The sequence below is a fragment of the Ovis canadensis genome, chromosome 24 (genome assembly GCF_042477335.2).
Source record: "Ovis canadensis isolate MfBH-ARS-UI-01 breed Bighorn chromosome 24, ARS-UI_OviCan_v2, whole genome shotgun sequence".
Lineage (NCBI taxonomy): Eukaryota > Metazoa > Chordata > Mammalia > Artiodactyla > Bovidae > Ovis > Ovis canadensis.
Window position 1 is genome coordinate 37,649,214 of NC_091268.1, and position 12,291 is coordinate 37,661,504.

At 42.6% G+C, this 12,291-nt stretch overlaps 1 protein-coding gene across 4 annotated transcripts in view; it reads left to right on the forward strand.

Moving 5' to 3' along the window:
• Window positions 1–389: 389 nt before the first annotated feature.
• TNRC6A (trinucleotide repeat containing adaptor 6A) overlaps window positions 390–12,291 on the forward strand; it is a 97,930-nt gene continuing 86,028 nt past the window's right edge. For 2 of the 4 annotated variants that reach the window (XM_069570369.1, XM_069570370.1), the window contains exons 1-2: window positions 390–1,060; window positions 1,449–1,496. In XM_069570369.1, the coding sequence (XP_069426470.1) occupies window positions 1,056–1,060; window positions 1,449–1,496 (53 nt within the window). In that variant the 5' untranslated portion in view covers window positions 390–1,055. The remainder of the gene's footprint in view (window positions 1,061–1,448; window positions 1,497–12,291) is intronic. The other 2 variants (XM_069570372.1, XM_069570371.1) reach the window with 2 other exon arrangements.

Here is a 12,291-nt window from a genome sequence, read left to right on the forward strand (position 1 = left end):
TTTTTTATTTTATCTATATGTATGTATCTTTATCTACATGTTTTCACCATGTGAGCTACTGAGGAACTTGCTTTTTCACTTATTCTACTGTAACCATTTTCCCCTCCTGCTGTTACTCTTCCTTACCATCATTTTTAACAGTATCCTAACACATGAAGTAGTTCAGTCTTTAAAGCCACCTCGTAATGTTGGACATTTTCGCCGTCACAATTTTTCACTACCATCAACGCAGGACTTAATATCACGATGGTGACATATTTGTAGCTACCCAGGATTATTTTTTGAACAGAAATTCATGGAAGAGGAATTGCTGAGTCAAATGGTCAGCCTAACTCGAAGGATAAAAGTCGCTTTTAAACGTCACAGTCATCCTCAGGTATGCATTCTTTACCTGAGGAGGAAACAGAGAAGCAGAGAGGTTAAACAATTGGCCCAAGGTCAAAAGTAATCGCAAGTGGCGGATTTCAAAAGCCGCGCGGGCTCATCATGCTGCGGCAGGGATAGAATTTGCGGTTTAGGCGATTCTTTTTTTTTTTTTTTTGGTGTGTTTCTGTGGGGGAGGAGCCGGGCAGCAGGGAAGGAAACTTGTGTCGCAGCAAAGGAGGAGAAGGGGAGGGAACTCATGTCAGAATCAGAGCCGACTGCACCGAGAAAGGGTATGCTCAGGATTCGGTGGGCCCCCAAGCCGCTGTGCGGGGCAGCTCCGAGGCTGTGACAAGCTCCAGGGAGGTCCGGCCCGCGGCCGAGCCGCGCCGCGGCAGGGCGGTTGCCAAGGGTCTGCCCAGTTTGCTGGTCTAGTTGCTAGGGCCTCCATCTTGAGGCCGGTGGCTGCGACACTCCCGGAAGGGGTTGCCGAGTGGAACATTCACTTCCGGTCTGGGGCCTGCGGCGGCGGCGGCGGCGGCGGTGGCGGCGGCGGCGGCGGCGGCGGTAGCGGGTCTGTGTAGAAAATGGCGCTGGTGCAGCGGCTCGGGCCTCTCCCCGCGGCGCTACGGAGGGCTTGAGGCTCGCGAGCCTCACTCGCCGCGCCCCACTTGCTCGTGCACTTTACACACATGAGGTGAGCGGGGCGGGGGCCTCCCTCCGGGCGGGAGGAGCCTCGGGCGCTGCCGCAGGGCCCGCGATCACGGGCGGCGGCGGCGGCGGCGGCGGCGCCGGGCGTCCCCGAGACCTCGGGCCTCGGCGAAGGGGGCGCCGGCTGCGCTGCTGCGGAGGCCGAACGGGAGGCCCGGAGGGGCCGCGCTGCGCCGCTGGGGCCGGGCCGGGGGCTGCGGCTAGCCCGCGCCGCCTGACCGCAGTCGGGGCTGCAGCCCCGCAGCTTTGTGAGCCCCCCCGGGCTCCCTTCCCCCCGCCCCATCCGGCTCCGGCGCGAGCCTCTGCAGCAGCAGCTCCGTTTTCACGCGCATCTCTCTCTCTCTCTCTCCCCCCCTTTTTCTTTTCCGTTTCAGAGAATTGGAAGCTAAAGCTACCAAAGACGTAGAAAGGAATCTTAGCAGGTAAGATGGGCGCGCTTTCCGCCTCTCATCCCCTTTCATTAATCGTGCATTTCCACCCTGGCTCGCCCTTGCTGGGTTTAGAAGTTCTCCCGTGTCATTTTCTGTCGCACGCAGGGAACAGACCCGGAGAAGAGGCTGGAGGGAATACTGGATGGAGGAATTGCGGGGAGATGCGTAATTACGCGTGTGTTCCTTTCTTGGGCGGGGGGAGGGGGTGGCAAAAAACAGCGAAAAGCAATTCTTGTAAACTTAGTTAAAGCATTCTCACCCTTTTAGAATTTAATTAGGGGACTTGTGCATTAATTACTATTGTAAATGGTTGCAGGCATTGTGTGACTCATGATTGAGGCGGCCCTTATGGCGGGCTGTCAAACTGTTTTGGCTTCCCCGTTATTACTTTGTAACTCAAATTGTTGCCTTTATAAAAAGATACTATGTCTTCGCTCCCCCACCCCACCCCCAACACATTGTAGTCAGGCGGATTCTGTTGCAGTGAAAACAGTTTTGCCCTTGAACTTTACCGAGCATAGACTGCGTTTTGTTTTCTTTTGAAAATACATTTATATCTACGTTCGGTGTGTGCTCCTTTTATCAGGTGGTAAAATAATTAAAAATCTGTTCCCAGTAAGTGGTTCTCACTCCCCTTGGACCTGAGTGCTTTTGCACTGGTAACTTAAATCATCACCACAATGGGTTTTTTTTGTTGTTGTTTTTTAAACGATGCCCCTATGAAAATGTTGAGCTTTATTGATTGAGCTGTAATTGCTTAAGCATCAAGGCATTTAACTCTTTTTCACATTCATTTTCTGGTCTTACAGTCTTTTCCTTTCTTTTTCGCCATTTTCTTTTGCATCATATTGGGACACTGAGAGAAACTTCTAGATTAATCAGTGAGCAGCTTTTACTTGAACGAAATAAAATAAAAATTGTCTATCTCAGGTCTTAATGTAGTTTGTGCTTGGTAATTGTAAGTTTTGTGTTTGTATTGAGGTCTTAACATTCACAATTCAAATCATCTGGATGTTTTTTCAGCATATAGAATCATTTCAAATTGCTGGTCTTTGGGGTTATATAGATATTAACTTGTTAAACTGGTCATTAAAGAATCTGTTCAGTCAGTGAAGGATGGTCGTCATTGGTTTAGCAAATAAGAGATATTCTGTTGTTCAAAATAATTACACAGTCATTTAAAGGAAATTAAGCCTGACGTTGCTGACTAAATAACTGGATATTTAAGTCTTGTTCGAAGCTATTAACGTTAAGATATGAAATGATTAAATAAACAGGTTGAGTTTTTAAGATACACTTTCAGAAAGGAGCTTGGGGTGTCAGTCTATTTCTATCTTTGCTTTGTCAGGTAACTATCAGTACAATTTCTGTGGAGGTTTTCTGGGACGTAATTAAAAATTGTCTCTACAACAGGTATAATTTCTATATGCTATTAACAGTTGGATAGAACTTGGAGTCTGTATCAGCTGTGTATCAGAGTTTGAATCCCAGCTTTGTCACTTAACAATATGACCTTGACTCTAGGCAAATCACTTAGCCTCTCTCTTCCTAATCTGTGAAGGGAGAGGTTTGGGCCTGCCAGTTGCCAAGGTCTGTGAGGCCCCTTGGGTTTTATAAAAAGGAGTCAAGTGTTGTCCCTGGCCACAGACTCCATGTGCATTATAGGAGGAAGGCTGTAATGGGCACATGAATAACTAACTCCGGGTAAATGATGCCAGGGTCAAAAGACGATGCCATTCCATTCATAAATTCACAGATTTTCAGTTGGTTAGAAAGAATGAAAAGGAAAAACGAATATGAAGGGTGTTACAGGCCAGTGTATATCAAGGTCCCTGGGCGAGGGGAACATTTCCTAAAGGTTAAAAGTTTTCTGAGAGAAGATTAGGTGGGCAAATGCTTCCTTCCAACTCCATCCTTAGCTCTGTGCTTCCTTTTTTCCAAATAAGGAGAGTATATTTGTCTTTACCAATTTGTGTCTCCCCAGGAAGGCATTATCCTAGATTCAGTGAGTAAACATTTCTTGCCCATCTTAGATGTTCCAAATGCAAGCCTAAGCACTAGGGAAGAGCAAAATGGCAGTAGCTGGGTTTAGTGGGTGTTTTCTGTCTGCCTGGCACACTTTGAAGATCTTACATCAACTCATCTGATCCTGGAATTCTCTGAGGTAGGTGCTTTCAGGATTCCGGTCTCTGTTTTACAGGTGAAGACTTTGATGCACAAAGAGGTTAAGTAACTTCCAGGAGGCCACACCACTGGCAACTGCAGGAGATGTTACGCTTTGGACTGTATTTGCCTCAGAAAAGGCATGGTTCTTCACTTCCAAAAAACGTGGAAGTATCTTTGGAGAGGCAGAACCCACATATACAGGCAGCACTCCTAGATAAGAATTTCTCATCCTGGGCACTGTTGACCTCTTTTTTGGCTGTGCCATGAGGCACGTGGGATCTTAGTCCCCTGACCAGGGATCAGACCCGTGCCCCCTGCCCCGGAAGCTCGGAGTCTTAACCAGTAGACCTACTGTTGACATTTTGACCAGATAATTTGTTGCTGTGAAGTCTGCCCTGTGTACTGTGGGCTGTGTGGCAGCATCGGCTAGAAGTACTCACTCAGGTGTGACGGTCAGAAAACGTCTTAAGATACCACCAGAGGTCCCCTCGGGGGTGGAATCACCCCCACTGTTCTAGATCTTCACGTTTCCTGAATACAACCAAACATTTGGATTTTTAACAGTAAATCTGTAAGCATTAAATATCTTTCGTAATACCATGGGACTTCGGATTCCCACTGTGTAGACCCCCTGTTTAGAAACTCCTCCAGTCTCTGAATGAATGACGGAAGTTTTATTGCCATTCTCCTTTTCCTCTGCTAAGCTGCAAACCCTGAAGACAGTGTGCCAGGTAGCCAGAGCTGGTTAAATAAAATTGGCACAGTTGATAAGTTTGGTTGCCTGCATGAGGTCAACTCTCCTTCTTAATTTACTGTCGGCCGTTAAAGTTGTCACTTTTTGTCAGTATCCTGGCATTCAAAAACAGAACTGTAATGTCTAGATACGGGAGATCACCACTGAAACTAAATTTTAAAAGAATGGAATCCATTTTAAAAGGCAGAGGAAAAGGCAGTGTAGGAACAACAGCAGAAATAAAGGTGCGACATCCAGAAAGTATAGGGGATTGTGAAATAGCAGTAAGTAGTTCAGTTGCATTGGCGTGTAAGGGTGGGGGCAGGGGTAGAGTTTGTTGAATATCCAGTGGAGGATATTTTGCATAAATCTTACACTGTGGGAAGCTACTATGAAGCTTTAAGATAGGGTGGTGATAGGATAGAAAAATGATAACTAGTTTTCTAGGCAAGAGGTGAGGATGACCCAAATTAAAGTGGTAGTAGAAAAGCAGGAGTGTGATTACTCAAGATGTTGAGTCTGGTGTTTGGCACCTACTTACTGGGGTTAGTTGTGAGAGAAGTCTTGGAGCTGCAGGAGTCTTGGGGCTTGCCTGGCCATCCAGTGGTTAGGAATCTGCCATCAGGTCCAGGAGACGTGGGATCGATCCCTGGTTGGGGAGCTAAGAGCCTGCGTGCTTTGGGGCAGCTAAACCCATGGGCAGCCGCTGTTGAGCCTTCGAGCTCTAGAACCTGTGCACCACAACGAAGACCTGATTCGGCCACATGTTTTTTTAAATTAAAATCCACTAAATATACAGGGATCTCTGTCTTGGGCAAAGGGGAGATTGACCCAGCCTCTGAACAAAATTAATGTGAGTGAGAACAGACATTGAGGTTTGGGGAAAAAAGATGATAAATTACAGTTTATGGTTTAAAAAAAAAAACCTAATTCAATGTATCTAACTTAAAAAAGTAAGTATATATGTGTGTATATATACAGTAAATTATATAAAGTACATGTATAAATTAAATTTTGTAAATTATATATATATATATATATAGGAAGCCAAAATGATAAAATCGTTGCATATTTAGATCTAGACCATAACACCAGCCAATATTTGGATCCTTCATTTTACAAGTGAGAAAACAGTGGTCAAGGTTATGGTCTCTAAAGTGACAAATCCGGGATTCAAACAGACCTTCTGACTCTTAGGGTACTTCAGGCTAGGCAGTATTTTATACTGTACAATAGGAAAAAAGGTAACTTTGGTTTCTTTCTTTCTGAAAATAGAATAATTACCTCAATAGACTGTTTTGTGACCATCTTACTAATTTAATGTAGTGTGTGTTGTCTGAAGTAGAAGTTACATGCTTTACGTTATGCGGATTTTTTTTCCCCCCTAAAACCAACCACTAAATGCTATCACATGAGAGAAGTTGTTAAAGATACTGCATACTATATAATGTAGCATCTAACCTGGAGTGTTTTTATCTGAGACACCTTTTCCTGGGATGTGCTAACTAAGAAAAGACTAGAGAAAGCAGGTGTGAACTTCCTAGATAGGGTGCTCTTGGAATTCACCCAACTTTATTTGGGGGGAAGAAGCTTCTGATTTTGTTCAATTTTTGTGTTGCTTTCCTGTGATGTGCTTTGTAGGCCAACAATTTCATACTGATAGGTTTCTTTCTAGCGTTATTCGGAAGCTATGTGGTACATCAGTTGGTAGAATAAATGAATCATAAAAGGTAAGCTTAATTTTAAAGTGTGTAAAAACCCTCTATGGAAATTTTAAATATAAACATTAAAAAATCTGAGTACCATTCTGTAACCTCTTGTGACTTTTGGTGTCTGAAATCAATCTGTGAGTATAAATTACTGTCCTTTACAGCTCCGTTTCATGACAATCTCAAAAGTATTGCCCACAATTGGGAAGACTTAAATACGGCTGTATATGTTCTGCTTAGGTTAACTTATGATGTCTCTCACTCAAAATCAAGAAAATGTCCTCCCATTTAAAAAATTTAAAAATCATCCTAACCTTAATTAAAGTAGCAAGAAGAGTGCAGTGAACGCTTGTATCTCCACCTAGGTTTACCAGTTACTAATATTTTGCCACATTGGTTTTTTCATGCCCTGTCACCCCTAAAGAAAGAACGGGCATTCTGTGTAACAGCAATCAAACAGATCATAGTTGAAGAAGTTTGGCTTTGTTACAGCACTATTTGGTTCATATTCAGATTTTCCCAGTTGTGCTAATAATGTCTTTTCGTCTTTTTTCTCAGTTCCTTAATCCAGGGTTGCATTTGGTTGTCTTCATTTCCTTCCATCAGGAGCAGTTCCTTATCCCTTTCTTCCTGTTCATGACATTGACATCTTGGGATAGTCCAGACTAGTTGTTTTTCGGACTTGAGTTTGGATTTGTCCTGTGGTTTCTGTGTGATTAGGTTCAGGTTAACCCTTTCTGGCAGCGGTGTCACATAGATGACGTGTTTGTTGCCAGTACATCACATCAGATGCCCTCCCCCACCACTCAGAAGGAAATTTTTTTACCCAGTACTTTTACCTTTACACTAACTCAGCATTTTGTTTTTTGCATTTTAGGATGTGCCAAACAATTAGTTGAAGCTGAGGTATAATTTTAAATAGTTGAGGTTACAATAATTCAGTTAAGTTCAATTTAGTTCAGTCGCTCAGTTGTGTCCGACTCTTTGCGACCCCATGAATCTCAGCACGCCAGGCCTCCCCGTCTTCACTCCCTGAGTTCACTCAGATTTGCGTCCATTGAGTCAGTGATGCCATCCAGCCATCTCATCCTCTGTCGTCCCCTTCTCCTGCCCCCAATTCCTCCCAGCATCAAAGTCTTTTCCAATGAGTCAACTCTTCGCATGAGGTGGCCAAAGTACTGGAGTTTAAGCTTGAGCATCATTCCTTCGAAAGAAATCCCAGGGTTGATCTCCTTCAGAATGGACTGGTTGGATCTCCTGGCAGTCCAAGGGACTCTCAAGAGTCTTCTCCAACACCACAGTTCAAAAGCATCAATTCTTCGGTGCTCAGCCTTCTTCACAGTCCAACTCTGACATCCATACATGACTACTGGAAAAACCATAGCCTTGACTAGACGGACCTTTGTTGGCAAAGTAACGTTTCTGCTTTTGAATATGCTGTTTAAGTTGGTTATAACTTTTTTTCCAAGGAGTAAGCGTCTTTTAATTTCATGGCTGCAGTCACCTCTGCAGTGATTTTGGAGCCCCCCAAAATAAAGTCTGACACTGTTTCCATTGTTTCCCCATCTATTTGCCATGAAGTGATGGGACTAGATGCCATGATCTTCGTTTTCTGAATGTTGAGCTTTAAGCCAACTTTTTCGCTCTCCTCTTTCACTTTCATCAAGAGGCTTTTTAGTTCCTCCTCACTTTCTGCCATAAGGGTGGTGTCATCTGCATATCTGAGGCTATTGATATTTCTCCCAGCAATCTTGATTCCAGCTTGTGCTTCTTCCAGCCCAGCGTTTCTCATGATGTACTCTGCATTTTAGTTAAATAAGCAGGGTGACAATATACAGCCTTGATATACTCCTTTTCCTATTTGGAACCAGTCTGTTGTTCCATGTCCAGTTTTAACTGTTGCTTCCTGACCTGCATATAGGTTTCTCAAGAGGCAGGTCAAGTGGTCTGGTATTCCCATCTCTTTCAGAATTTTCCACAGTTTATTGTGATCCACATAGTCAAAGGCTTTGGCACAGTCAATAAAGCAGAAGTAGATGTTTTTTTGGAACTCCCTTGCTCTTTTGCTGATCCAACAGATGTTGGCAATTTGATCTCTGGTTCCTCTGCCTTTTCTAAAACCAGCTTGAACATCTGGAAGTTCACAGTTCACATACTGTTGAAGCCTGGCTTGGAGAATTTTGAGCATTACTTTACTAGCATGTGAGATGAGTGCAATTGTGCAGTAGTTTGAGCATTCTTTGGCACTGCCTTTCTTTGGGATTGGAATGAAAACTGACCTTTTCCAGTCCTGTGGCCACTGCTGAGTTTTCCAAATTTGCTGGCATATTGAGTGCAGCACTTTCACAGCATCATCTTTCAGGATTTGAAATAGCTCAACTGGAATTTCATCACCTCCACTAGCTTTGTTCGCAGTGATGCTTTCTAAGGCCCACTTGACTTCACATTCCAGGATGTCTGGCTGTAGGTGAGTCATCACACCTTTTTTAAATTGGCCAAGTGTAATGATTGCAGCTTTTTGAAAGGTTATGCTGAAGATAACTCTTTTACTGTTAGACATAAAAGTTGTGTGTTTTTGGCTTTTCACCTGTAATAGACTGATAACCCTAGTAAGAAAATGAAACATCGGGCTGGGCTTGTGATAGGCTTTCTTCAAAAGAACGCCCCCGTTGAAATTACAGTGGTATTGTGCCACTGGAACACTCTCTCATCTTGAATTCCTCAGGGACCACAGATGGTATGAAATAGTTCAAAAAACTGAATGTATGCTTTAAAAAAAATCCTTAGAGTACTTCAAAGGCTTGTGGCTCCCCAAATATTAAGAAATATTGTATCATAGGGAGGATGATAGAGGAGCTGAATAATGTGAATAAAGATATTTTTAAGATTTAAAAAAGAGAAAGTAACATTTGACTAAGGCATAGTTTCTCTTTTAAAAAAACCAAAAAACAAAACCTCAAACAGCAACAATGTGAAAATAAGAGTTGACCCTCAGGGAGTTGGTTCCAAATCCCCCAGCCCAGCCCATTCCAAAATCCAAAGATGCTCAGATTCCTCATATAAAATAGCATGGTGTTTGCATATAACTTACACACTTTCTCCCTTATATTTAAATCATCTTTTAGATTACTTATAATACTTTGTTTAATGTAAATACTATGTAAATACAGTGTAAATGCTATGTGAACATTTGCCCGTATATAGCAATTCAGGTTTTGCTTTTTAGAACTTTCTGGAATTTTTTTTGATCCTTGGTTGATTGAATCTGAATTTGGAACTTGGGCTTTGGAGGCCCAACTATACAGTTTAAATGTCCTATCAAGGTGGTCTTATTTTTAAAAGGAATTGCATACTCTGTGTGAGCTGGTTATGAAGCAGAAATCTAGCGTTTCTACTCTTTTAACGGGGAAAAAGCATTTTGAATTTTAGTGTGTTGTGTGACCGTGACTCAGCTGACTTCCCGTTTCAAACGGAATGTTCAAAACAGATTGAAGCTTGGTTAAGGAATTTTATACTTTGAACCTTACAAGATATTTTCTGCAAACATCAATTGATTAGGTTTTGTATAATAACAAACACGATGAAACCAAGTCACTTGTTTTGCCGTTCTTACTAGTAATTTTGAGTCAGCCAGCATTGATTGAACGGCTTGCTGCAGTGATACTGAATATTTTTTACAATTTTGACATCTGTGTTTTGTTGACTTTGGTCTCTTTTCTCTTACTCTTTTGGAGTATCCCCAGAAAACACTAGGACATAGTGCTGTGGGGTGTGAAGTATGCACTAGTTTTAAATGTATTTTAAGCATTGCTTCACCGTGTTAGGGGCTTCCCTGGTGGCTCAGACAGTAAAGAATCTGCCTGCAGTGAGGGAGACCCAGGTTTGATCCCTGGGTCGGGACGATCCCCTGGAGAAGGGAATGGCAACCCACTCCAGTATTCTTGTCTGGAGAATCCCGTGAACAGAGGACCCTGTTGGGCTACAATCTATGGGGTCACAAAGAGTCGGACACAACTGAGCAAATCTCTGTTTGTTGCTGTTAATTGACAGTACAAGGATGTCAGAGAAATATGTTTCACTTAAGATTGTACTTGTGAGTCCCTAAATGATGTGCGGCACATAAGTGAGAATTGCACTGTGAAAAGCTAGAAGGGGATGTAAAATGTGCCTTCTTTACGTTGCTGCAAGTTAATCATGCTCAAGCTGCAGTTCTCAGCCTGTCACTTACTGTTTCTTAGAAACCTCCACCGCCTCCCTAGTGACTCTGGAATTGAAGCCCAAACTCTTGTCTGTGCTAAGCTTATCTGTTTAGCTTTATCCCTTCTACCTCCTGCTCCTGTCCTCAGTTCCTCCTTCTCTGAATGTCTTCTTCAATTTCTCCCTCAAAAAAATTTTTTTCTAGCACTTTCACATAGCATAAAGTTCACCCTTTTAAAGTGTATGATTCATTGGTTTAGTTTATTTGCAGAATTGTGCGATCATCACAGCTCCCTAATTCCAGAACATTTTTATACCCCCCTCCCCCCGTCCCCTCAAAAAATGACCCATACTTACTATTGATCGCTCCCCCTTCACCCCGCCTCCAGCCTCTGGCAAACCACTAGTCTATACTTGTCTGTATGGTTTTGCCTATTCTGGAGATTTTGTATAAATGGAATCATAATATGTGACCCTTTGTCTTGCTTGTTTCACTAAGCATGTTTTTACAGTTCATACATGTTGTGGCATGTATCAGTACTCCATTCTTTTTTATGGGCAAAAAATAATCCATTTCACTTTTTGGCTATTATGAATAATGATGCTGTGACCATTCATTTACAAGTGTTTGTGTGGACGTATGTTTTCAGTTCTCTTGGGTATGCACCTTGGGGTGGAATTTTGAGGCATATGGTAATTCTCTGTTTTAACTTTCTGAGGAACCACCAAGCTTTTCCAAAGCAGCTGCACCCATTTTCCATTTCTACCAGCAGGGTATTTCATTTTCTGCATGTCCTCACCACTGTGAGTGGTATCTCATTGTGATTTTGATTTGCATTTCTGTAATGACTGATAACGCTGCACATCTTTTCATATACTTATTGACCATTTGTGTATTTGATTTGGAGAAATGTCTATTCAAATCCTGTGCCCATTAAATTTGCTTATATTTTATTGTTGAGTTGTCAAGAGTTCTTTATATGTTCTAGATGCAAGTCCTTTGTTGGGTGTATGATTTACAAATATTTTCTCCCATTCTGTGGGTTGCCTTTTCACATTCTTGATGTCCTCTGAAGCACAGAAATTTAAAATTTTGGTATGGCCAATTTGCTGTCTTAAACTTTTTTAAAAAAATTTACTTATCTCTAATTGGAGGATAATTGCTTTATAATATTGTGTTACTTTCTGCCATACATCACCATGAGCCACAGCCATAGGTGTACATATGCCCCCTCCCTCTTGAACCGCCCACCCCATCCCACCCCTTTAGGTTGTCACAGAGCATTGCTTCAAGCTCCCTATGGCATAGCAAATTCCTGCTGGCTATCTGGTTCACATATAGGAATAGATATGTTTCCATGCCACTCTCAGATTATCCCACCCTCTCCTTCCCCCCACTGTATCCACAAGCCTGTTCTCTATGTCTGTATCTCCATTGGCACCCTGCAGATAGCTTCATCAGTATCATCTTTCTAGATTTCCATATCTATGCATTAATATATGATATGTCTTTCTCTTTCTGACTTCACTCTTTTTAAATAGGCTTTAGGTTCGTCCACCTCATTAGAACTGACTCAGATGCCTTCCTTTTTATGGCTAAGTAGTGTTCCGTTGCATATATGTACCATAGCTGCTTTATCCATTCACCTGTCGATGGACATCTAGGTTGCTCCCATGTCCTAGCTGTTGTAAATAGTGCTGCAGTGAACATTGAAGTACATGTGTCTTCTTCAGTTGTAGTTTTCTCAGGGTTTATGGTGGAAAAGGAAATGGTGACTCACTGCAGTATTCTTGCCTGGCAATTTCCATGGACAGAGGAGCCCGGCAGGCTGCAGTTCATGGTGTCGCAAAGAGTCGGACACGACTGAGCAACAAACACACACACAGGGTAAATGTCCAGTAGTGGGATTGGTGAGTCATAGGGTAGTTTTAATCCTAGTTTTTTTTTTAAAGAATTTCCATACTGTTCTTCATAGTTGCT